This window comes from Sinohyriopsis cumingii, chromosome 11, assembly GCF_028554795.1.
Source record: "Sinohyriopsis cumingii isolate HCF-2022 chromosome 11, ASM2855479v2, whole genome shotgun sequence".
Taxonomy (NCBI): Eukaryota; Metazoa; Mollusca; class Bivalvia; order Unionida; family Unionidae; genus Sinohyriopsis; species Sinohyriopsis cumingii.
In genome coordinates, this window is record NC_142971.1 from 39,688,417 (window position 1) to 39,715,550 (window position 27,134).

General features: G+C 35.0%; 1 protein-coding gene across 2 annotated transcripts in view; it reads left to right on the top strand.

The window, feature by feature from the left end:
* Nucleotides 1-26,072, top strand: part of LOC149787969 (glucose-6-phosphate 1-dehydrogenase X-like) — a 58,879-nt gene extending 32,807 nt beyond the window's left edge. The window contains exons 11-13 of one of the 2 annotated variants that reach the window (XR_016424127.1): nucleotides 524-693; nucleotides 19,672-24,661; nucleotides 24,730-26,072. Coding sequence is in view for 1 of the 2 variants with exons in the window: in XM_089974242.1 (XP_089830368.1) it covers nucleotides 524-693; nucleotides 19,672-19,762 (261 nt within the window). In the remaining variant the exon portion in view is untranslated. Of the gene's footprint in view, nucleotides 1-523; nucleotides 694-19,671 lie in introns of both variants that reach the window. The other variant, XM_089974242.1, reaches the window with a different exon arrangement.
* Nucleotides 26,073-27,134: the final 1,062 nt, after the last annotated feature.

Genomic DNA, 27,134 nt, shown 5'->3' on the forward strand with positions numbered 1-27,134 from the left:
TACTGGACTGCACTTTTTGGCTGAAACTTATTCAGTTCAATTTAGCAAGCACATTTGAGATTAAAAAATTAAATTTGGCATGCATATTTATAGACTTATGTAGATGACTTTATTTTATTCTCATGCCTTTATAGTAATTTTTCAAACCTTTCTGCATTTTTATTTGGCAGGCAGTACAGGGTTTCCATCTAGCCCCCTTCTTTCGACAGTTGTCAAACTTATCCTAAATTTTGCAAAACGAGTACTTTTTGTAATCTGCTTAAATTGACCACAGTGTGGTAATGTTGCAAGAGGAAGACTAAAATCAGACATCTTCTATATCATAATCCCAACAACGTTTCATTACATTCACCTTGTTGGATTTTTCCTTTCCTCCTGCCAAGTCCCAGTATCACAAAATGACATTTAACTGTGATAAAGGGGGAGAGACATGTTTTACCTTTCAAAAACAGACCCCAATTAGTATAGAATAATTTTTAGACACAGTTATTTTATCAGCACTTTTCCTTATCTTTTCTTATAGGGTGTCAATATGCCTGATGCCTATGAACGGCTCATTTTAGATGTCTTTTGTGGGTCTCAGATCCATTTTGTACGATCTGATGAGCTGTCTGAAGCTTGGCGAATTTTCACTCCGTTACTGCATCAGATGGAAAAGGAAAAACCTAAACCTATTCCGTATATATTTGGCAGGTAAGATTTTGTGTCTGAGTTTTTAAGAACTGGTTTGCACACTGCTTACTACTAATTTTTTATGTCACATAGTTTTATATTTCCATAATCACCATTCTCACTACCTTATCCATTCCATGACTTAATTTCAGTTTTATTTTGTTTTTCAACTGTGAAGACCATGCTGTTCCCACACTTTTCGAAGAAAGGTGGGCTTTATGTTATACTACCTACCGAAAACACTTTTTGTGCATATATGTGTATGTGTGTATTAATGCATGCCTGACTAATACAGTAAAACACACTGTATGTTGTAGAAGATAAAGCGATTAAAATTACTGGATGTTGTCTTTATATGTGCATATAAGTTTCAGAATTTCAACTCATTCCCTAAAAGGAGAGTGGGGGGGGGGGCAGCACTTTTGCATATATATACATAATTGGTGGTGGAGAATATAATTTTTCAATATACAAATTCTTTAACATAGCATTCCAAGTGTTTCGATCATCTTTAGGGTATGTATACATTTCAAATCCTAACTTTAGTCTGAAGTCTAGGCAGAGTGACCTGTGCAATATGTTGAATTCAAATAGAGAGGAACTTGATACCCAGCTCATCTAGCAAATCAGTTAGATACAGAAGAATCATAAAAAACACTAATTTTAATCATTGTACACCTGTTTGTGGGTGATCCATGACAGCTGGGTTTGTCTGAAATATTTGATAGTGTCTGGCTAGTATACAAATAGTCTTCATGTATGAGAGGTTGTTGTTGTAGTAGTAGGGTTTAATGCCATTTTTTAGCACAAGATAGGCTATACATGGTGGCCAGTAAAAATCGTAGAGGAAGAGCCCAGGAAAACCCTGGAAAGAACCACCGACCCACAAGAAGCTGCTGGCAAACCTTCTCACATACCCACATTGGCCGAACCAAAGACTCGAACTCACTCAGAAAGAGGTGAGATGGCAGTGACCCATAACGGTGAGTGCTTTAGACCACTCGGCCACTTGGGGCCCCTCGTATATGAGGGGAACATTGATTCTGTTACTGCTTATTATAATAGTATAGGGTGCTTGTGAACCAGATCCAGTATAATATACACAAGAGCCAAAAGATCCTTACATACAAGGGGTATCATTGATGTGGCTAATTTATTATGATAGTAAATGTTGCTTGTGAACTAAATCCAGTTTTCAAAATCATGCATACAAGGGCAAAATGTCCTTACAAATGAGGGCAGCATCCTCTTGTACACAAAGGTAAAAAAGTGTAGCTTTCTCCACAGTACAGTCCTACCCATTGATGTTGACATCCTCTGGCCTGAGGAAATATTGTCGACATAGGCGGATGTCAAGATAAGTGTTGTGCGGGGGGTCTGAAGAAAGATACAAGTTAAATTCATCAGTATGGGGTGACCTGTTGTCAGTGAGTAGCATTTACACTTTGAGAAAACAAACAATGGAAATTTTGAGTACATGAAAACAAAACCAGTGTGAAATACACTTGTATAATGACAAATTACATTTTGGTTACCTTTGTGTAATAAAATCCACAATAAAATATTGCATCGGTCACATCCTGATATGAAAAACATTCAATACAATATTCAGTGTCGGCATTAGCACATGGTTGCATAGTTGTTATTTACATGCTTCAAGTATATGTACTTAAATTGGTCTAGATTTTGGTCAGTCTGTTCCCTACTTATTGAGGCTACCAAGGGGATGGGGCTATTCACGGGGAAATGAAAACCTATCAACAAGTTGGTTTAAACAGCATATGTATTTAGTAGAAGTCATCGTGAAAAGTACATAAAAGCGAACAAGAGATATGCGGCTGATATGATTAATGAAGGCATAATATTGTATTTGTTGACACATGCTAAATAAAGTTGAAAAGGAAACTGTCACAGCACAGTAAACTGTTTTAATCACCGATCACTTTGGAAAAATGCAAGAATCAATAAGATTTCATTGCTTTTATTTAAGTCGCCGCAAGAGGCCGACTTTATAGGATCAAACAAAAGCTTGATTTTTTTATCGGACCGTGACATTAAAGCCTAGCAGCAAGATTAACTAATTGTTGAATAAAGTACAGGTTGGAACTGGCCGCTTGACGATATAAATGATTAGGCGGGAAAATTAAAGCCTGACGGCAAGATTAACTAATTGTTGAAGAAAGTATGGGTTGGAACTGGCAGCTTGTCGACATAAATGATTAGAAAAGTAAGGATTTGTTTAAGCTGGGACCAAGGGCTTCTGTCGACATGTACGTTTATTATTTATCTCTATGTCGACATAAGCATGACAGTTTTGGTAGTAATAGTAGACCCAGGAACAGGGACTTCGCTTTTTTGTCGAAATATGCGGCTTGTCGACATAAGTGAGTAGGCCTGTATATATAAATAGATAGCAATAAAATGCAAAAATATTGCTTCTTTAAAGTGCCATATAAAGCTATTTCAAACAGCGAAAAATTGAAATGATAATTGCACATCATATGAAGAAAGCAAATATCTCCTTTTTCATGTAGGGCTTAAATTGGCCAATAGAATCTGATTATGTCAAAGTAAACAAACCTACAGTGTGTTTTATAAACCAGAAACTATTTTTATCTTGCCTGTTACTAAGGCCATGTGAGCTTATGACATGGTTCTTCATCCATTGTGCATTGTGCATCATCCATTGTGTATTGTCCATTTACATTTGTTTTATTACATCTCTTGAAAAATTCTTGAAAGAATTTGAACAAATTTTACAATCAACATCCTGGCATTAATCTCTTTAAAATTAATACAGATGATGCCAATCTGCAATCAGTTATGGCTGCTATTACTAAATATTTTTAAAAAATCTTTCAGAGCCTTCTACTTAAAAACTGATCATCAAAATTTTGCCAAATTTGAAAGACACATCCAGCATGAAGCCCTTAGCTTCGTTAAAATGATGATGATTGGTTATCAGATATGGCCAATGTTACTAAAAATAGTAAAATAGTAAATTTAAATGACTTATCAAGAACAACTCTACAGTTTAATAAAAAGCGTAGGTGGCTTTTAGGTGTCTGCAAATAATGCTGATGTGTATGGCAACCATTCCGAAAATTGAAAATTTTCCAGAAACAACTAAGCAGAATTTGTGATAGCAGAAAGTTCTATCAGGGTTTTACAAAAAAATGCCAAAGTTACCTTAAAAAAACCAAAAAAATTTAAATCATTTTTCAGGAACTGTTCATCAGAATTTGACTTAATTTGACAAAATTATTTTGGTAGAAGGACTTTCCAATTCATACAAGTTTTGCTATTTAATATGGCCACTGTTGCTAAATATGAAAAAGCCTTTGAATGAATTATCAAAAACCACTTGACAGAATTTTGAGATATATGACAGAAAACAACATGGCATGAATGGCTTTCAAGTAGACAAGATTTTTATCCATTTTAAAGCAGAATTCTGCTTTTTTCCTGACAATAAAGATTGATGTAGTCTGGTTTTTTTATTATTAACTCCAATCCGATTTTATTTTTAAAAAATGGATGGTCTGGTCCCATTCTGCAAAGATCTTTGTAAAGTATTTGTTCCGTTTATTACTTAACACACAATCATTGTAAATAGTGTTTTGATTGGTCAAAAGTTTATACTCATCCACTGTATCCTAGTGTAATGAAAACTGATGGAAATGGAAAGAAGCATGCTTGCAAAACATGGCATCTTGAGATTTTGAGTGTGTGTGTGTGTGTATGTGTGTGTGTGTATGTGTAATTTAGATTTTTAACATATCTTTACAATGTGTGCTGTTAGTACCATTTTTATAAGTCTTTGTTATGACTCAGCCGGGGTTCAAACCCGTGACCTCCTGCATCTGAGGTGGACGCTCTAACCAAGTTTTTGAGAGAGAACAGAATACAAAAAGTTTGGATAAAGGTTTGAAAAATGTATGCAAATGGGAAGGGCTTAAGATTATGCTCGAGTTTGAAGAAGCCACCAAAAGAAGCTGCATACACAGAAATTTAATATCCGAAACACAAATGGCAGTAATACAAGAAGGTGCTTTAAAGGAAAAAAACCTTGCTAAGGAAAAAACAAACAGAAAAAAAATTGATCACTGAGCCAAAAATATAAGTTGTGATAAAAGGGAATGCAAAAGAAATATTCATCAAGTCTGCAGTAAGAGATTTGATATATTTGGGTGTATTATTTTATATATTTTGTTTCTGAAAAGAGGAAACTGTAACATAATACTTGCTCCAAAAACTGACAGATTATTGTGATTGAATTACTGCGTGAACACTGACATGCACATGTAATTTCTTTACTAATATTATTGGAGAACATGTTGATGTGACAATGAACATTGTGAAAGTCTTCAAGTAGATGTATTGAAAGTTTGTTTTTTCTTCAAATTTTGGGTGAGAATGAAGTAACAGCTTTGCAGTATATTTTGACAATGGTAGTTATGCAGCAGTTAATTTTCACATATACAGGTAGGCTTTCTGAGATTTATAAAAGAAAAACAATTACTTGTTTACATAAGGTCTATCAGGACCAGTTTTGTATGAGTGTACTATGCATTTTTGGCTGTCATGACCTGGATATGGGGCACTTTCCTTTGATCTTGAAGGTTTTTCACATTTATTGAAATTATACTGATCCCGATCCAATACTGTGGTCATTATTAAAAATAAAACAAACATTAATTTTATGAAATTTTATCTCAAACACATAACAGAATTTGACCAACACTAAGAGAAAGCATCCTCTCAATGAGCCCTCACAGTATTTGACCAGTGATGTTGTTCCATTAAATATGAATAAATAAATAATGAATCAATATTAAAAAAATCTAGATGATAGTTGTCTTCATAACATATGGAATGGAAGAAGGTTCTACAGAAAAACTGTGCCATTTGGCTCTTGGGCAGATGTCAGCCAGATGAGATCTCAGGTCCACTTGGGCCTCTTGTTCAAATGCATGCATGTACCTCTTTAAGCAGTTTTACTTTTCTGCATTATAAATGTAGAATACTTGTCTTTTTGGCAGTGTCTGTTATCACAGCAGTTTTGTTGATGTCTTTGAAGGGATCATGGCTGTTAAAAACTTCATTGTCTTTGGTGTGCTGCATTATTTTGGCAAAGGGAGCTGTGGTAACTCAGTTGGTAATCCAAGGATTGCGAGTTCAGTACCTGCCTAGGCAGGCACAGGTTGACTGCCGTGGTGTTTCCTTGGAAAAGACACACGGCTCCAATATCGTTTGCATGATATAGTCAATAATGTGTTGAAAGTACTGTTAAAACTAAAAAAAGCAAATGAAACCTTCATTTTCAAAACACTGCTCATAATAAAATGATTGTCCCTAGCTTGAAAAACTTGTCCGCTTGGAATTAAGTTTGCTATAAACAGAGTTTTGTGAAAACTGTGACATCGAATGAAAAGATTGCTCAATATTACCTTAGTTTTGCATGCTTTCATGACATAATTAAAAATTATCTCATGATGTTATGACATTGACAATTCCATGTACTTCACACCGTTGAAGCAAACTAATTTAAAATTGGCTGTACTTTATAACATGCAACAGTATTTCTTCACAGGGACTATCACATGAAGTTTAAGGTTTACTTATATCAAATTCTCAGTAAGTTGAAACTAAATTGTTTCTTCATTGGCTCAAAAAAAATTAACTCAGAGGGATTACAAGTGACTTACTAAATATATTTTTGTCTTGAATACAATCTGTAATTATGATTGTGAACTCCTATTAATTTCCTGTTTTAAAAAAAGGAAGGCATTGTAAGTACTCCACCTTCCTGTTTAGATATTGTTTGATTTGAATGGCTTCCTTCACTTAGTTGTTAGATGATGCTCATATTGTTCACTGCTGCATGTATTGATTGGCACTGGCAGCAAATGACACAGATTGCAAACTGAACAATATTTAACAACATTTCACATTATTTTGCCAATTCTGCCAGTAGATATAAAACAGCTAATGGAACTGAACAAATTCTTAGAAATAAATGACATTGTAAGGGTGAAAAGCAATATTTTGTAAAATGGTTTTCGTTCAATAGAGCCGTCATATGCATTTATGTCATATGGTCAACCTTTTATGTCTGGAATTGGAGGAAGATTCATTCATTGGCAATGCAATCAACAGAGGTTTTTGTAAGGTTGTTATGTCTCAGTTTCTTTGACTGATGTGTTTCATGATGGATATAATGCCAGTCTTGTATTAAATTGTTGCTAATATTTTAAAATGAAAATATTATTCTGTCAGCAATTAAGCCAATGATCGAATTACATAGCCTTATTGACAAGGCCAGAGATATTGAGGTTCTCAGGATGAACATGGTAGTGCAAAAGTCAGATTCTAGGAAACACGAATCATAATAATGCACAAGCCAGTCTCCTGTAATTCCTCATCAGTTTTCTAAGTGCTCGATTCCCAGATGACCAGCTGACCATACTTGGTAGCCTGGATACCATTCTTGATCATGTTACCTTTCCTCCAGACAACATGAATTGACAGTATGGTGCAGAAAAAATGTAGATTATGTGCAATCATTTTTCACAAATATAGAGTGAAAATTAAATTAAGGAAGAATTTTCTCAAGTCAGAACTGTTCTTCGAGCCACATTAATACCAACTGCTGCCATGTTGCTTATGACTGATTAGAAATTTGTATCTTCCACTATTTTGAAAGGTATCTACCATTGCATTGGTTTATTTTGGTAAGAGTTGTACCTGCTGAATGTAGATCCCTGACTAAACCAAATAAAGAAAATATTTTAAGTAATTTGACAGGATCATGTGGAAACTCTTATGCTGTTATAAATGAAAAGACCAAACAAAGATGATGATTTGAATTACCTGTCAGCGACATAAATATTTAGCTCTGCAAAGAAATGATGCCTGTAAACATGACAAATGAATATCCCTCAACTCATGTGACCTAACTCCAAAGTTTTACCCACTAACCCATGCTCACAGAAGAACTCATTTCATTTTTTGTGTTCGCTCGAAATACATTTAGTAATTTTGTTGTTGATACTATCCCCTTTAGGGTTTTAGTTGAACATATGTGTGCTTTATCCAGTAGATATGAGTCTTTGAAATTTGTTACATAATGACGGACACTCTAAAATGAAAATGTTAAAATCTGCAGGCAATTCACATCATCGAAAGTCTTACGTTTCATACACTTTTTAATTTTTAAAGGTAGGGTAAGGAAAAGATAGTTTTTTGTCTTGTTGTGTTGAAAACTAGTAAACTGTAATTAGTATTATAATAGATGCATGTCTCATTAGTCGTGTTAAAATACAGTTGAATATGAGACTTAGTATATAAAACCATAATTGATTTTCTCTGTATAAATGCTGCATCATTGCAAGTAAACTTTTCAGTTGCATTCGACTGTCAACAGTTCTGTGTGTTTTAATTTAAGATTGTTTATTTTGACACATTATGAACAGTATGATCTTACATTGTGATGACTGGATATAATAGTTTCATGCTAAATTTCAAGATTAATGTCTTTCTCATACAGATTTTTTTTTAAAAACCATCTTTAATGACCACTTTAATTTTCTATTTCTTTTTTTCTTTTGTTTTTAATTTTTTTTTAAATTTAAAAATTTGTATCTCCCATGGTACCTGAAACAGTGATTGAGACCAATCAATAACCTGCTTTTATTAGCATCAGCAATCATTATCAGAAATATACATTAGTGTTTGCACATGTGCGCTTCTGTGTGTTTGAGTGCATGTCATAAGAGAGAGAGAATCAGTAAAAACTGCAGTTTTGATTCATTATTTGTCAATTTTGAAAATAAAAATGTAAACTATGCATTGCTTGCTATCAAGAGTCAAATTCTGTCAACACACTACCAAGTCGAATGACCTTGTTCTACTTTCCATTGTCAACACAACACTAATTCCAAAGACCTCTCATAGTAATAATTATGGGATACTTGTCAGCAAATTGTGACCCTAAAATAAAGTTACCATATATACTTACATACAAGTGGAGACCAACTGCAGACAACATAATGCTTGATCTTCCATTGCATAATGCACTGGCAGATCATGAACTCTTGTGTTTGTTCTACTGATTACTCCTACCTAATAACTGGCATAGACCTAGATCTGCCAGTGTATTATCTAAGTTTGCAGTTCAATCCAATTTACAAGTGAGTGTATATATGGTTAACATTTTACAAAATGCTGGTGAGTAATGTCAAATATCCCCCCTCCCTCCCTCTCTCTCTCTCTCTCTCTCTCTCTCTCTCTCTGTATATGCAGTTTACTAAGACTTAACAGTAGAACAAACAAAATAGACCCAAATCTGCTGGCACATAAGATGACAGATCTGAGTCTGTTTTTCTTGCAGTTGGATTGGACCCATCTTAGAAGCGATCATGTTCAGTAACTCATTAATACCAAATATGCAGAGACTAAATCTCTTTCTCAGGTGGATAAGACTAATACATATTCTAATAAAAGATCAAACCATTGGTATACTCTTATTAAGCAATAAATTTGCTGGATAAAGTCATGACATGTAGGCTTCATGAAAATTTCAGACAAGTTTAATGCAAAGTAAATTTGGATTTGCATTAACTGCATTGTGCAAGAGTTAATTGCACTTATGTTGCTTGGTACATGGAAAGGCATCTAGGCTAAGGAATGTGTGTTTATGGGGTGGGTGTGAAAGGGTGCTTACAAGCTTTTCAAGGCTTAAACTTGTGGTCAAGAAATGAGACTGGAATGGCATTTTGGGTTGGACAAGAAAAATAGATTGGAAGTGCATTTCGGGGTGGATGAGAAAAAAAGAGATTGGAATAGCATTTTGGGGTGGAGGAGAAAAAGAGACTGGAATGTCATTTTGAGGTGGACAAGAAAAGAGACTGAAATGACATTTTGGGGTAGACAAGAAAAGAGAATTGGCATTTTGGGGCAGATAAGAAAAAGAGACTAATGACATTTTGGGTGGAAATCACTGTTCTTATACATGTGAGCAATTTTGACTTGATCCACTAATTAGGGAATAACCCCAGAGATAGATGTGGAAATTATTAATAGATAACACAGGAGACATTTATGTGTACAGTCCTTGTGACTGCTAATGGAAACGACTAAAATAACTCATTCTATGCATGAAGTACATGCAGATCATCTCCCCATAATCAGCATATAAATTAACTTCATGCATATATTACAAATGGCAAAAAGAATACGTAATTTGTATTTTTGAAGTAGTTTATACGCTTACAAAAATGAAGATTCTTTAAAATGTAGATGATCTTGTAATGTTTAAATACACAGAAGGTTATTTTAATGTTTATGTGTTGCCACAATTTGTCATTTGCCAAAAAAATTACAAAGCAAAGATTTTTCCCAGAAAAATTGTACCATTCACTTGTTTAAAATTACATAATATGTACTGTTATTCATAAACTATATTCTATCCTGAATCTTTGGGAACTTTACAATTCTATCAGGGCACAAAATTGCCCTATTTTACATCATTTCTTTCAATGAAATTAAACAAAACTGCATACAAAATTAAACAATATTTTAAAAACTCAATTTATAAAATTAATGTTCCAATTTGGATATATGCTTTAATGTTTGCACAGAATTAACTCTTTGAACAGCAGAGTCAATGGTAAGAAAATAAATAAAAGAAATGTTTTTTTAAAAATTAGCAAGTTTCTTTTCATATAGTAAATAATTGTTGTGTAATGATTCTGGAGCAATTCACATCATAGTTGTGGTGTTTTTTTTATAGGTTTATTGTTGTTGTTGTTGTTGTTGTTATAGGGTTTAACGCCATTTTTCTGCATAACATAGGCTATACATGGTGGTCAGTATTAATGGTCAAGGAAGAACTCGGGGAAAATCCCGGAAAGAACCACCGACTCATGAGAAGCTACTGGCAAGCTTTCTCACATATCCACATTGGTCGAGCCCGAGACTCGAACCCACACAGACAGAGGTGAGAGGGCAGTGATCTGTGACAGAGAGCGCTTAAGACCACCCAACCACTCTGGGGCCCCTTTATAGGTTTAAGTCATTATCTTAAAAAATAGTTCCTACCAGTGAAACAAAACTTTCTGTCACTGGGCACAATATTTATATTCCAGCCACTTGCCAGCAGTCACTAGACAATGTTCATCTGCTTTGACACCAGCCTAGAGAAAGAAATTGGGTTCACACATCCTTTTTCATTATTATCCTTCAATCTGGCACTGGTCTTTGATCACCTATCTAGGGAATGTTGACAACCAATGTTCCTGATCTAACCCTATGTTGCTTGGGGACTGCCACAACTGGTGGTGAGTCAGCAGTGTCTCGTTTCCTTCCTTGGCTTGATAGGTCACTGAACTAAGCAGCTCACAGACCTAGCACATCTTCCTCACCAGTTGTGGGTTCAACTAAAAAGGACAGGGACAAAACTCTTCTCCTGCGTCAAAAGGGGATTGTTAGTTCCCTTCTCCAAGGAGAGAGAAATAACAGGTTAATCCTGTTTTCCTCCCCCACTCACAAGTAAGAGAGTCAGGAGAGTGTACCCTCAGTCGTCAGGTCCCCATCTCAGTGGAGGGTGATGAGAAGGGATAGTCTTGTGTTATGTATATTTGATTTAATTATATCTGATTTAATTGTTTGCAAGTTTTAAAATCTTTTTTTTTATTTAAATTTCATTATATATAAAAATAATGTAGTTCTGAACTTAATACTTTTTTTAAAGAAAATAGTTTGACCTTGACTGTTCATTTTACTAAACACCAGGTGTGGACCTAGATTCTGACCTTGATTCAAAATTAGTAGCAACTACGTAAATAAACTGTTATTTTTATTTTCAAATGATTGGTTGTTTTCGTGGTCATGATGGAACTATGTGGTTTAAGATGTAAACAATTTTTTTAATTTTATTTTTTAGAGTAAAATGATTGATTTCCGTCAGGGCCACACTGGGTGTAGGTGATTTTTAACAAGTAAATAACTTTGACAAGATTCTGGAACATGATCACATAACCTCCTTTTTGTGTTTTAGAATTCAATAGAACCTTTGTTTTGGAGAGATATTCTCAGTGTTGGGCTTTTTGTTTACACTGGAAGGTGTTGTGTCGTTTGGAGCTATTTCAAATTACTTGGATTCATAAGGATTAATTATTTTTTCCTGGAAGATACGTGTGCTCATGGGAAATTCTTGAACAAGGACAACTTTTTAAAAAATTATTCAGATTTCCAAAACTGGAGTGATATTTCTTGTTTCTACAAGGAGCTATAGACTTCAACACTACAGATTACAGCATACATCATCATCTTCCATCTTGGATTCTTTGTTGGAACTCAAACTTGAAATCATTAGAACATTTTGTTATTAAGACTTCTAAAAATGTTATTCGTGGATTATTCTTGAATTATTTTTGGATTTGATTCTTAAAACGATAAGTTCATATTTTTTCATTTTTTGCAAAAATTTTCCAGGGAAATAAATTATTATATTTTTCACTCTTTCTTGTGTTACTGTTTATTCGAGCCTAAACACGTAACATAAGACCTGTCTTGCCCAAGAACAAAGGCAGGATTGCAGACTTTCAATTCTTGTAGACTTAAATGAGTTTTCATAAGGTCAGGATGTGTCAGGTCCTTCTCATCCTTTGGGGCTTCATCTCTTATGGGTCCGGAGATGGAAGGCATGGAAGTTTGGACTTTTGACAAAGTAGAGGCTAAGACTAAGTTGGATGTTCTGTTGCTTGCACACTCAGTAATGGTTAAGGAGTTAATGAATGTAGAAATTTTCACAAGACCAAGAGGCAACAGGACTGCTGGTGGAGTTGTCTGTCCTCTCTTTGCATTGTTCCCAGGTTTCTGGCACCATTTATAAGGTCCATTAGCTCACTTGTCCCCTAGATTTGTACACTTGTTACCATAGCATCTCCATACAGATATCTTTTCAACTGCCTCCTGCAACTTTGCAGAAACTTTTTGAAGCCATCACCTAGACATCAAGATGTGCACTCTATATCAGAGACACTCTCTGCAGAGCTTCTTCACCATGACAGGAATTCCATCATGGATGATACAAGATTTTTCTGGATCACAGCAAGTTAGGGTGGCTCCACTTGATGCAGAGATGTCTCTCCATCGATTAAACTGGTGCAGATTTGAATCCTACGATTGAACAAGCCTAAGTTGGCTACATTGGTGTGTCCTTGGGCAAGGCATTTTAGTCCAAATGCCCTAGCCTAGAGAACCTACATGTGTTGCCATGAAACACCAAACCAAACCATTCATTAAATTTTTTAACTCATAATTCTTGGACTACTAAAGATACCACTATAGAATTTGGTGCATATATTAGAATAGTGGTCTAGATTTACCTTTTTGCTATTCAGTTCTTTACTTTTAGTACTTTTTCTGTTTTCATCCATTGTTCATCATTCATCCATCCATCACACTTTCCATTTCTGAAGCAGAACTTGAAAACCATGCAAGATCTTTCCATGAAACTTAGTGTAAATACTACACTAGTGGCTTAGATAGACCATTTGCTATTATACAAACTTTGGTTTTCAGGGCAAAGCACAAAAACTATTTAAGACATCTATATGAAAGTTGGTGCATAATATTGGACTAGTGGTTTAGATATACCTTCTGCTATTCACAAGTTTTAGTTTAATATTTTTTAATCTTTTTCACTATTTATCCTTCCATCCATCTATCCATAATCAACATTTCCATATACAGGGCAAAACACCTAATTTGTTTATGATATTGCTGTGATGATTGTACATTTCTTAGGCAGGTGGTTTCAAAATCCATCTATCCACCACTAATACATTTGTTTACAGAGCAAAACTACCAAATCATTCAAAATATCTTGTTGAATCTTTGTACCGATATAAAGCTAGTGTTCTAGATGCACATTCTTGTATTAGGAATTATTGAGTCAGTCTTCATGAAATTTATTGCCACGTTACCCAAGAAATGTAAACTATATACTTAACCATGGACTTTGGGTGGTCAACAAATAAGAAGGCTTGGTTAGATAAGTATTAGCCTTTGATAAAGATCTTTCTGGCACCGGTCATAGCAGTAAAACTCTTGTTTTGATTTCATAAATTTCTTTATCACCTGTCAGTTTTGGAAATTTCTGATGGATGAGAACATAACAAGTACTTAAACTGACATCTTCATTAGCCAAGGTTTCGATATCTTAAACCTATCTTCACTTTGGCAAATCGATTCCAACCATTTCAAAGCCCCAATGCTGCCATTATGTACAAAAAGTCATATATGCCAAATCATCTGAATAATACAGGATCTTTAAGTATATTGGTCCTAAACATCATTGGGTGCCATTATAACTAGATAATGTTGACATTTCATCAAATTATGAGCCATCTCATTTTTCCCTTGAACTGACAAACCCGGCCATTTTTCACATGTGTATGAATTAATCCAATGTGAATTGGCGACATCTGTGGGTCAAGTGATTTCAGTCAAAAGCTGGAACACAGAATTTTATGACATCACCATTGGAAACAGAAGAAGCCAACAACACACTGTTTCAGATATGGTAGGTGATTGATATGTGATACGCTATTCTTGTTTTGCATTTTACATTAATACTCCAGCTAGCATTTACAAATATTTTTTCTTTAAAGGCATAACTGATTCTTTTGCAAGTCAGTGTCATATGCTTTACAGTTAATAAGGAAATCTGAAACAGTTGGCATTGTACTCGGCCTAAGTTTGCCCTTGATAGTATTCCAGTGCCCCAACTAATCACCATTACTCGCCTAAGTCTTTTTTTTTATCTAATGCATGTTTATTCTTCTCAGATCCACATAAAAATGCAGACCTACCTATCTTTATTCTTTCTTGAATCAGTTTGAATGGTTAGTGTCAAATAGTTTTTTAACAAATCATTTCCACGAAACTATATTTAGATTGGAAGAATCGTGAAGTTTCTGAATAAATGGCGGTGTTGGAGCTTTAAGACCCCCATATCAAATCATCACTAAATATTACAGGAGACTTGGTAGAACTAAATTATTCTCAACTATGTTCTTACATACAAATTTACATAATTTTGTCAATTCGTATGGCCAGGTTAATGCTCATCTCAGTCTGCAGGCCGGTTTCATGTATGACATGGTGTTACTAATCATTCATCATACTCAACAAATACACTATTTTCATCAATCAGATATTACAACAATCCTGCAATGTAAGCACCTCCATTATATCACAGTCCATGTTATAAGACCAGTATGATCATCAACCCCATTTGATTATGTGGATAATTAAATTCATTTTCAGGCAGTCTCACTGTAAGGCACTATAATCTATGACTCCAACAGAAAGCATTATAATGAGGTAGTATTGTATCATGTGCTCATTATAAGACAATCTCACTATAAGGCAATATACTCTATGGCATGGGTTCCAAAGCAGGAACTGCCGTTTTTTATGTGTTGGACCAGAATGAAGATTTGGCTTCCCATTAATGAATGGATTTGAGTTGCTCAAGTTTGACGTACAGAAGGTTTCGCAAACATGTAATGTATGTGTAGATTGGGGTGGGGAGAGGCATATATACAATACAAACATTTCAACACATCTATGGTATAAAAACAAAATATAAAGAGAATTATAAAGATAATGAAGATTCTGTTATCTTCATTTTTAAGAGCAAGGGCTTTAAAGAATGGTCACCATCTGTACTTGCTTTTAAGCTTGTTCTGACTGCAAACAACATAAACCCTGATCTGCCATTGCATAATGCACTTGCAAATCAGGGTCTGGATTTATGTTCTTCTGATAAATCTAAACAAACTGCATAGACCCAGATCTGCTAGCACATTATGCAACTTTTGATCTAGGTCTATGCAGTTAGTTGTAAATCACTTTAATGAAACTTTTACAGAAATATTTGAACCGAGACTACCATGATCACATGGATTCGGCCAATGTGGGTATGTGAGAAAGCTTGCCAGTAGCTTCTTGTGGGTCGGTGGTTCTTTCTGGTGTTTTTTTCCGGGTTCTTCCTGAACCATTAATACTGGCCGCCATGTATAGCCTATCAAATTAAAGATATGGTCTGTTTTTAAAACTATTTTCTAATGCAAGCAAGATGAATTCTTTAATCCTATAGGCTGAAGTATATGTAGAATTTATTGAAAAACACCCCTCCGGTATTAACAGATTCATGTACACTTGCTTTGTAAGATCTAATTGCATAAACTAAAAGTCTAGACTTTTGAGCTATTTGATGGGTCTAATTTTACTCAGATGTTAATTTTCTCAAGTCAGATTCTAGACTTGAGCAAATGTCTAATTGTGTAGACTGGACCCAATATCACCGATATTTCCAAGTTTGAGTATAGACTGGACTCAGTATCACCGATATTTCCAAGTTTGAGTATAGACTGGACCCAATATCACCGATATTTCAAAGTTTGAGTATAGACTTGACCTAATATCACTGATATTTCCAAGTCTGAGTACAGACTGGACCCAATATCACCGATATTTCCAAGTTTGAGTATAGACTGGACCCAATATCACCGATATTTCCAAGTTTGAGTATAGGCTGGACCCAATATCACCAATATTTCCAATCTTGAGTATAGACTGGAGTCTAACATACTTACCCCCATATGACTACATGTACATTATAATCTTAAGCTTAAAATTATATTGAATCTTAGTTGGTGGAATTCAAGCCCATTTGTGTCAGCACCATGAGACCTATATAATTTTTATTAAGGATATAATGATATATCTATAAATATAGGTACAGTACTGTATTACAATTTCTAGCAGTATTACAGATTCATCTGTATTGGTAATTTCACGTTAATTGCATTAGCTCGACTGATTTTGGAAATATCTTTGTTTACACTAAGTATTGTTTGGTATAACAAAATAATACTTGAACCAATCAGATGCTCAATTTTAGTCCTTGCTGATGTTCAGTCACAGTCGGATAAGGCTGCATGACAAGATAAGGACATAAAAATCTAGGCATGGCATGACTTGTGTTCATCAGTTTGTCAAACATTTATCTTTTTTTGTCACTGCTGCTCACTAGAATCATGATCAAGTCAGTAATGTTTGATTCAATGATCTTCACATCAAGTCGACATACCATAGGTACGTTCCAGCATGCCCATACCATATGTACTCACTTATAAGTCAAGTCAAAATGCACACAACTAGGATCCTGATCTGCCATCACATAGTGCGTATAATCAGGGTCTATGTTGTTTGTTCTACTGATTACTCCTAACAAACTGCATAGAGCCAGGTATGCCACCACATTACATGATGGCAGATCTGGGCCTGTGCGCTTTGCTGGTGGTCTCATCTTAAAAGCAAGTACACATGGTACCCAGACTCTGCCCACAGTTGATATAGTTGGAATGTGTGTGTGTGTATGTTTGTGGCAATGTCTTGTGGCACTTCCACACATCTGTGGCTTTTTATGGTGCAAACAAATATAAAACAAGAAGATGTTAAAATTTTGGATAATGTATGTAAAGTTGAAGAGGTAACATGTAAAATCCTTAAAATATAGTCTTACTGGTCTTTCATAGAGTCAAAAAGTGTTTTGCTGTCTTTTCTACTGATTCACTTCACTGATGAAAGATGTACACTTATATATCGTATCAAAATTCTTCAACTTTCCCACATCTTTCATTGCTCATTTTTTTGTAAAATATAAAATGGCAAAATGCTTCTTGTAACTGACCAATCAGATTTTATTTGGAACCTGTATATGGCAGATCAGCTGCAAGTCAACAAGCACACATGATTTTATAGATGTTTCTGATGTTACCAAGTGTCAACTGGAGATAAACAATAGACAAAATCAATTGATGTAAGTTAGATTTTTATATTTTTTAACAGGGTATGAACTACTGTTCTTGCAAGATTCCTTCTTTGCCTTCTTTCCCTGTGGGTTAAATTACATTTAATATGAATCCTTCCAACTATTGCCGAAGTCCCGGTGGGTTAAATTACATTTAATATGAATCCTTCCAACTATTGCCTAAGTCCCTGTGGGTTAAATTACATTTAATATGAATCCTTCCAACAATGGACCGATTCCCATTATATTTAGTTGCATTCTGTATGAATCCTTCACATTATGACCCAGGTCTGTTGGGTTCAATTGCATCGGCTATTCTGGATGGACTACTAGTTTCCCTACTATGGCCTAAGTCCCAGCAGGTTCAGCTGTATTCAGTATGAATCATTCCTACTATGACCCAGCTCCCAGTGGGTTCAGTTGCTTTCATTATGAATCCCTCCTACTATTGTTTAAGTCCCAATGGGTTCAGCTGCATTCATTATGAATCCTTTCCACTAAGACCCATGTTCCAGTAGGTTCAATTGCATGAGCTATTCTGGAGGGACTACTAGTTTCCCTACTATGGCCTAAGTCCCAGCAGGTTCAGCTGTATTCAGTATGAATCATTCCTACTATGACCCAGGTCCCAGTGGGTTCAGTTGCTTTCATTATGAATCCCTCCTACTATTGTTTAAGTCCCAATGGGTTCAGCTGCATTCATTATGAATCCTTTCCACTAAGACCCATGTTCCAGTAGGTTCAATTGCATGAGCTATTCTGGAGGGACTACTAGTTCCCCAGGACAGCCTAAGTCGCAGTGGGTTCAGTCACATTCAGTATGAATCCTTCCCACTATGGCCCAGATCCCAGTGGGTTCAACTGCATTCACTATGAATCCTTCCCACTATGGCCTAAGTCCCAGTGGGTTTAACTGCATTCATTATGAATCCTTTCCAGTAAGACTAAGTCCCAGTGGGTTCAACTGTATTGATTATGAATCATTTCCACTAAGAACTAAGTCACAGGAGGTTTAGTTGCATTCAGTATGAATCATTTTCACTTAGACCTAAGTTCCAATAGGTTCAGTTGCATTCAGTATGAATCATTTCCACTGAGACCTAAATCCTAGTGGGTTCAATTGCATTCATTATGAATCCTTTCCACTGAGACCTAAATCCCTGTGGGTTCAATTGCATTCAGTATGAATCCTTTCCACTGAGACCTAAATCCCAGTGGGTTCAACTGTATTGATTATGAATCATTTCCACTAAGAACTAAGTCACAGGAGGTTTAGTTGCATTCAGTATGAATCATTTTCACTTAGACCAAAGTCCCAATAGGTTCGGTTGCATTCAGTATGAATCATTTCCACTGAGACCTAAATCCTAGTGGGTTCAATTGCATTCATTATGAATCCTTTCCACTGAGACCTAAATCCCTGTGGGTTCAATTGCATTCAGTATGAATCCTTTCCACTGAGACCTAAATCCCAGTGGGTTCAATTGCATTCAGTATGAATCCTTTCCACTTAGACCTAAATCCATGTGAGTTCAATTGCATTCAGTATGAATCTTTCCACTTAGACCTAAATCCATGTGAGTTCAATTGCATTCAGTATGAATCTTTCCACTTAGACCTAAATCCCAGTGGGTTCAATTGCATTCAGTATGAATCCTTTCCACTGAGACCTAAGTCTCAGTGGGTTCAGTTGCATTATCAATTCTGGATGTTCTGTTAGTAATCTTACCATGCATATAATTCATCCATCCCAGAAAGTTGGTCATTACTTATCATTTAGCTTCAAACTCTCATCTCTTATCATGTATACACAAAGTCCTTCTAATCTGTGCCCCCATAAAGGAGAAGCATTACTTGTGGAATGTTATTTGCTGTAAGAAACGTTACAGGTTTAGAAAATCACACCAAGAGTTGGTATCATGTATAGTTTCAAAGTGTTCAACTTTGTAGCAATATGTATTGATACATATTGCAAAACAATCTTTTACCTTACAATGTATAATACAATTTCAGTTGGCAATACTCCAATTTTTTTATATACTTCACCTTGGCACATGTATATGTCCACAACCCGTATTCTAGTCAGTTGTCTCTGTGTGTGCTTTCAGCCGTGGACCCAAAGAATCAGATGTTCTCTGTGAGAAATACGGTTTCAAGTACACAGGGACTTACCAGTGGACCAACCAGAACAAACTGTAGCATGCTCCCAGCCCTGTCTTCTCCTGGACCCAACTTATCCTACACCCATATAGTGGATTCATCCTAAATATCTTCAATCCTGGGATCCAGATATATGTTTCAGCTAAAAGTCCAGTGTCATACATTTTACAGAATGTGTCAATCAAAACATGTTTACACAACCATTAAAATTTCATTCTTTAACTTTATCTTCAGGTACTTTCTCCTCCATGAGACATCTACTTATGATCCACGATTATTTCCTTAGCTCAACATCGACAATAATTCTAACTAGGTACTTTTTAATATATACCATCTGTACTCACAAGTCAAACTACAAACAACAAATGTCCTGATATACTGTTGAATGATGGCATCTGCAGATCAGGGTCTATGTTGTTTATTCTACGCATTACTCCTAACGAACTGCTCAGACCCAGTTCTTCCGGTACATTATGCACTGGCAGATCTGGATCTGTGCCATTTGCAGTTGGGCTTCTCTTATAAGTGAGTATATATGGTAGATGTCATTTATTCATTTTAACATTGGAAAATGTTTTAAAAAAGCTTCTGTTCAAGTCGTTTATAAAGTATTGCTTGAACACTAAAATCGACAGCTTATTATGTTTAATATAATTCTTCATTTGTCATTGTGCCATATATTTATGTTATTCTTGAACAAACTAACAATTACTGTGTAAATTAGCAAGTGAACAGTTTCTGATAGTTGTCTTTTTTTGCCCCTCACCATGAATATGGCAGGGGTATATCATACTGGGCATGTCCATGCACCCTTTTTTAAATCCTTTTTTGTGTTCTTTTTTAAGGTCATACATATATTCCTTTTGCTAGCTATTGCTTTTTTTCTGCACATTCAGACTAAGAGGACAAGGTGTTCTATATATATACATTTCTTGTTTTGGGTGGGGGAGAGTTTTTTGTTTTATTAAAAAAATCAGGCCAGCTCAGCTAGTAGTATTTATAATGATTATACATATCAAGGGAGACAAGTTTTGGAAACAGATGTTTTGAAACATTCCTTTGCACTATATTTTGTTGCCTTTATGATTTTTCGAGTTGTTGTATTTGAAGAATTTAGCATTGTGTGGACTTTCAAACTGATGATTAGTCATGGCTACTGTATATATTACTTAGCTATGTACATTTTGTTAAATTCAGCATGCACAACAGGACATATGCTGCTTGCTGTCTTGTTACTCCTTGTATCCTGCAGTGACAGCAACTGTGTACTTATTTGCAAAACAGATTATCTTGAATTCCATTATGCACCTAAGTAAAGTGCTGTATATACTTGCTTATAAGTTGAGTTCAACTGCAAATAGCATTGACCCTGATCTGCCATCACATAATGTGCCAACAGATAAGTGTCTGGTGTATTTTTTTTTCCAGTTACTCCTAACAACCTACAGAGACTCAGATCTGCGAGTACATTATATGATGGCATATCTGGGTCTTTGCATTTTGCAGTTGTACTTGAGTTATAAGTAAATATATTCAGTACATATGGTCTCCCATGCATATTTTATAGGTATGCTATCTTATCTATAACTTATTACCAGTATGTCATTTTTCATGTCTGATATCTGTAGAAGCAGAGCACTTTCCAGCCAATGTAACTGCCTTTCACAGTAGTATTTTATTATCTCCATCTGGTTCTGAAATGGCACAGTATTGATTACTAATCATGTAGTACCACAATTATTTCAATAAGCTTTACTTTATGCAATTTTTTATTTGATATTGTATCATGCATTTGACTTGCAATTCTGTCATGGTGCTTTATTAATACATCTAAAGTCCATACCAGTTTAATACATACATAATAATTGCATACGCATCTATGGACAGGTGAGTGGGGAAGGGGGAGGGGATTAAGTCCACGCATTACTGAATATAAACTGACAGTATCTAAAATAATGTCATGTCCCATTTATATTTATCAATACAAATTGAAGACAAAAATTAGATTGCATCTTTTGGTAGACATGTTTCTTTTGTAATTCAGTGATGTAAATCCATGTCAGATTGCTTTCCTACACTTGATAACATTATTAGTTAAGGCATTGGTTGTTCACGGCATTTCTGTTCTGGATAAGTTTTCAGTGATGAAAGATTACCCTTTGAAATTCTGAATAATTATGTCAGTTGCAAATTACATCAATATCTTCTTGTATCTCTTTCCAATGTGATTAAAGTCAGATCTCAATTGCTGTATGTGCCATATTATGGTGACCTTTCAAGTAGCCACTGGAAATGCAGAAAGTGGATCAAAATCATTCTGCACACATTGATGCTCCTCAGCCATACTGCTCAGTCTCCAAAACGCTAAGATATAAGACTCAATCTGATTGGCTGATAAAATTAGCAGTTATGCTAATAACATAAGTCACCATAACATGACCCCTAAGCAGTCGCTGTCAGATCTTCTTGTAGGACAGTGGAGATATGATTTCACTCAGATTGTATCTCTTCCTATTTATAGTGATACCAGTTTCCATCTATCCTGTAATGTATATTATGAATTTCATTTCCACTCATTACCTCTTTAAGGACTTCCTGGATTGAAACCAGATTAGTATGAGGCTGGATATTAAAATGTCCTAGTAAAGTTCAGTTTTCCCTGTTTGCAATAAAATTTTAATGGAGTAATGGCTCCTGTTTGACTTGGAACTTTGCCCTTCAGTTGCATCATATTCATGGGTGCATCTGAATCAGATGGTGAGTGTACTGATGACAAGGTCTTACAAGTTTGTACAAACGATGTGTTAGTACCATCAGATATGGCTGCCCTAACTAAAAAAAAACTTTTAGCCAGCTTCTCAAAACCCATTTAACTGTATTTGATTAAATGTAATGGAAAGAATTCTGGCATCAAGATCTTTTAAGTTTATACAAATGATGCTGATCTGTCATCAGTTATGGCTGCCACTTAAGGTTACTAGGCTGATTGTTATTACATTTGGCTTAGACCTATCATAGCCTTGTGAGCAGTGTTATTCACACTTGAGCCTCCTGTTTTTTTATATAGCCACATATGCATTAGAAATGTTTGATGGGATAATTATAGTTGCAAATCCAGTCATAATAAGTTTTAGTGCACCTTAATTTGCCATAAAAAGATAAATTTTCTACCAAAGTCTGAATGTCTAAACAATTATGATCAGACTAAATTTTTAATTTATTTCTGGACACTTAAAAAAAATTGAGACTTTGGTTCCATTTTAAGTACTCGGGTATAAGCATTTTAATTGTTACTACAATTCAGGTTTAAATTAGTTTGGTTGTTATATGTATTTGACATGTAGTAGTCAACAGAAATTGAATAGCCTATAACCAAATTGTGCAATCTGATGATATTAACCATGTACTTTGTGTGGGTGTATTGGTGCAGTAACCTCCTTTTCAGGTTTTGCAGACTTTTGTGAAGTCATAAAGTTTTGCCATATACCTTATTTACAAACAAGTACTAAACACAAATGACCACATGCTTGTGTTACTATGTACATTGAAGGACGATTCATCCAATATAACCTTGTCATGATGTACAGTGGTTTACAGTTTTTGCATGTGCCATTGTACCAGTTCACCCAGAAAGCATATGGTTAATATTATTAGACTGCATAAACCTGTTATTGGCTATTCCTTTCTGTGGACAACCAGACATGATGCATCTATATAATACAAATATCTATTCCTATCTGTTGACTACCATATGTGTTAAATTTATATAATAATAAAAAATTATTTTAAACCTGAAATTAAGAAATTGTAAAATACATATACCCTTGAGCTTAAAACCTGACCAGATGTGTTAAATGTTTGAAATGAAATGACTAATCTTTCTCTGAACCAACCAATGTGTTAAATGCATATAATGAAAATGGCTGTTCCTTTTCTGTAAACAAACGAGATGTTTTAAATGTGTAAATATAAAATGGCTATTCCGTTCCTGTGAACCAACCAGATGTGTTAGATGTGTAAAAAATAAAATGGCTGTACCTTTTTCTGTGAACCAACCAGATGTGTTAAATGTGTAAAAAATAAAATGGTTGTTCCTTTTTCTGTGAACCAACTAGATGTGTTAAATGCACCTACAAAAAAAGGCTGAACCTTTTCTATCCAGAATTAGATATGTTACATGCTTATAATTAAAAATGGCTGTTTCTTCTCTATGGAAAACCAGATATGTTAAATGCATATAAAAAATGGCTGTTTCTTCTCTATGGAAAACCAGATATGTTAAATGCATATAAAAATATGATTACCCTGAAGATATTTTTTTATTTTTAAATCCTTATGCCTGAGTACTTGAAATGTAATTCAAGTAAACTTCAAAATTCTTAGATTGGTACTGATACATTTTCATAGTGTTGGGGGGCTGGGGTTAGAGGTCAGAGTGCACAAACAGACCATATCATCCATATTGGGACCAGGTTGGGTTTTTTACCAAGTGTTTAACAGACCTGTTTCCCCAGTGAGTTCCTCCACAATGTATGGTTGTAGCCATTGTATGACCAAAGTCTTTTATTTCGATACAACATTTGACACCTGACCTGGCAAGTCATATATATATATATATATAAACATTTTAGTGAAATAATTAGTAGTCTTTTATATTGATGATTATACCAAATCTATCATATCATATTGAATGAATTGTCTATCTAATGTATTGCAAACATTGCACACATGTTCATTGTATTTTGTGCAATGAATTATTTGAAGGTGTTTAGGAATAGATTGACTTTCAGTTTTGAAGTCAAATTGCCTCTTCAGTTGTTTAGTTAAAAATGTACCTTTTAGGAATATATGTTTTATATTATCTCAGTAACCCTTTACTTCATTGAGTCTGTTGCTGTGTAGGCAGTTGATATACATGTCCATAAGCCACACAGTACAGTGTGCTATCAATAGAACACCTGTTACCTGTATAACTATATGCTATGCTATTGTCATACAGGTAACAGGTGTTCTATTGATGTTAAATGTATAGCAATGTAGTACAGTGTATGTATATGTGAAGTTTGAAATCAGTTTTAACCATTTCACCATTTTTGTACAAGTCAGAAATCGGTAACAAGGCTTAAGTGTAAAATCTCATCTTTATAGCTGTATAATTATTTTTTATGGAAGAATTTTTTATATGCATTAAAATCTTGAGAGAACTCATTCAGCGTCAAGTCAGTAAAGTAGTGTGACCAACAATAGCTGATATTTCTTAGCCTCGAAATCTATCAGTTTGTTGTCTATTTCTGCATCACTAAATCATCAAAATTTGATAAATTATCAAAAGTCATCGTTGCCTACATCCACATCAGAGCCTATATCTGACTTGATTAAGCCTTCATATTTGTAATTCCAATCATCCTAACTAAAACAAGAAGATGCTAAACTAACTCTGTGGCCTCCATTTTGGAAAATGGAGAAGCTGACCCAGTAACTTTAAATAGCAGATTACAAGTAGATCTTAAATATCAACCATGTGATGTGATGTAATGGTCATTTACCTCAGTGCTTGTAGAATATAAGAGGGGTTATCCCTGAAGGTGGCAACACAGAAATGAAAACAAAAACAAGCTCAAAATGGCTGATGTTTACATTAGGCATCCACACATGCGTCCATGCACATGGTGCAGAGGCATTCAAGCACACTTGTATGTGAAATCAGGTAGAGGCATCCACTAGCACTTCCAAGAGAATGGGATATAGGCATCCAAAAGCGTGTCATGAGGTAAAGGGTTACAAGGTGTATAGAATGTGTTTTCTGGGTTCGCTGTAGTATTACCATTCATCACTTTATGCTAGTCTGTAAAATTTTCTGATAAATTTCCTTACCAAATGATTTAAATTTTGGAATAAAGTTATTTATGTTATAGTACTAAAGCATTTTTGTTGTTATATGAGAAATATTTATTTGAGCAATTTAATTTTGTCGTAAATTTGTTGTTCATATAGTCTCCATCTGAAGCTATTAACTTTAAACAAATCTCAGTTTTCATTCTAAGTTTCTTGCAGATGAAACTTTCTAAATTACCTAATCCAAAGCCATGTGCATGTATGTGTATTTTAAAATTTGAACCGTATCTACTATATCACTAGTAATTTCTGAGGTAAACTAAAACATTTTAAGTCTACTTGGTGTGGGTTCAACATGGCGATCACTTAGGTATTTGTGTGCCTATCTTTATGTCAGTCCATCCATACAAACATCCCTTCCCTAGATTAAGCTAAGTATTAAAGTTGTTTTTAGATTAAGCATAATGTTACAGTTTTATACTTTTTAGGTAAATAAAAGATAGACTTGAGAAAAGGGTGTCTGTTGTTGCCTTTATTTTTAGCCTGAATGTGACTGTAATGATATATAACACCCTCCATCAGCAGCTCTGTATTTAAACCAGTGAGGCTGTAAAAATAACACCCTCCATCTGAAGCTCTGTATTTAAACCAGCGAGGCTGTAAAAATAACACCCTCCATCTGAAACTCTGTATTTAAACCAGCCAGACTGTAAAAATAACACACTCCATCTGCAGCTATGAATTTAAACCAGTCAGACTGTAAAAATAACACACTCAATCAAAAGCTATGAATTTAAACAAGCCAGACTGTAAAAATAACACCCTCAATTAGAAGCTATTAACTTAAACCAGTCAGGCTGTAAAAAGTAACACCCTCCATCTGAAGCTATGAATTTAAACCAGCCAGACTGTAAAAATAACACACTCAGTCAGAAGCTATGAAGTTAAACCAGCCAGACTGTAAAAGTTACACCCTCAATCAGACGATAGGAATTTAAACCAGTCAGGCTGTAAAAGTAACAACCTCAGTAGCTATGAATTTAAACCAGTCAGGCTGTAAAAATAACAATCTCAGTAGCTATGAATTTAAACCAGTCAGACTGTAAAAAAAACACCCTCAAAGCTATGAATTTAAACCAGTCAGTCTGTAAAAAAATACAATCCTTTGTGAAAGAAATAAAAGAATTGCAAAAATGTAAACTGCAAAAGCGACACTTCTGCGGCATCATATTGAGTTTTGGAACACAGACTAAATAGTCACGACAGTGGAAACAATGCCTCACTATGATTGCAGGCTCACCACGACAATGGAAACAATACCTCACCATGATTGCAGGATCACCATGACAGTGGAAATAATACCTCACCATGATTTCAGGCTCACCACGACAGTGGAAAAAATACCTCACTATGATTTCAGGCTCACCACGACAGTGGAAACAATGCCTCACCATGACTGCAGGTTCTCCACAACAGTGGAAACATTACTTCACCATGATTGCAGGATCTGCACAACAGTGGAAACATTACTTCACCATAATTGCAGCAATCTGTCCTTACAAGTGAAGACATGCAT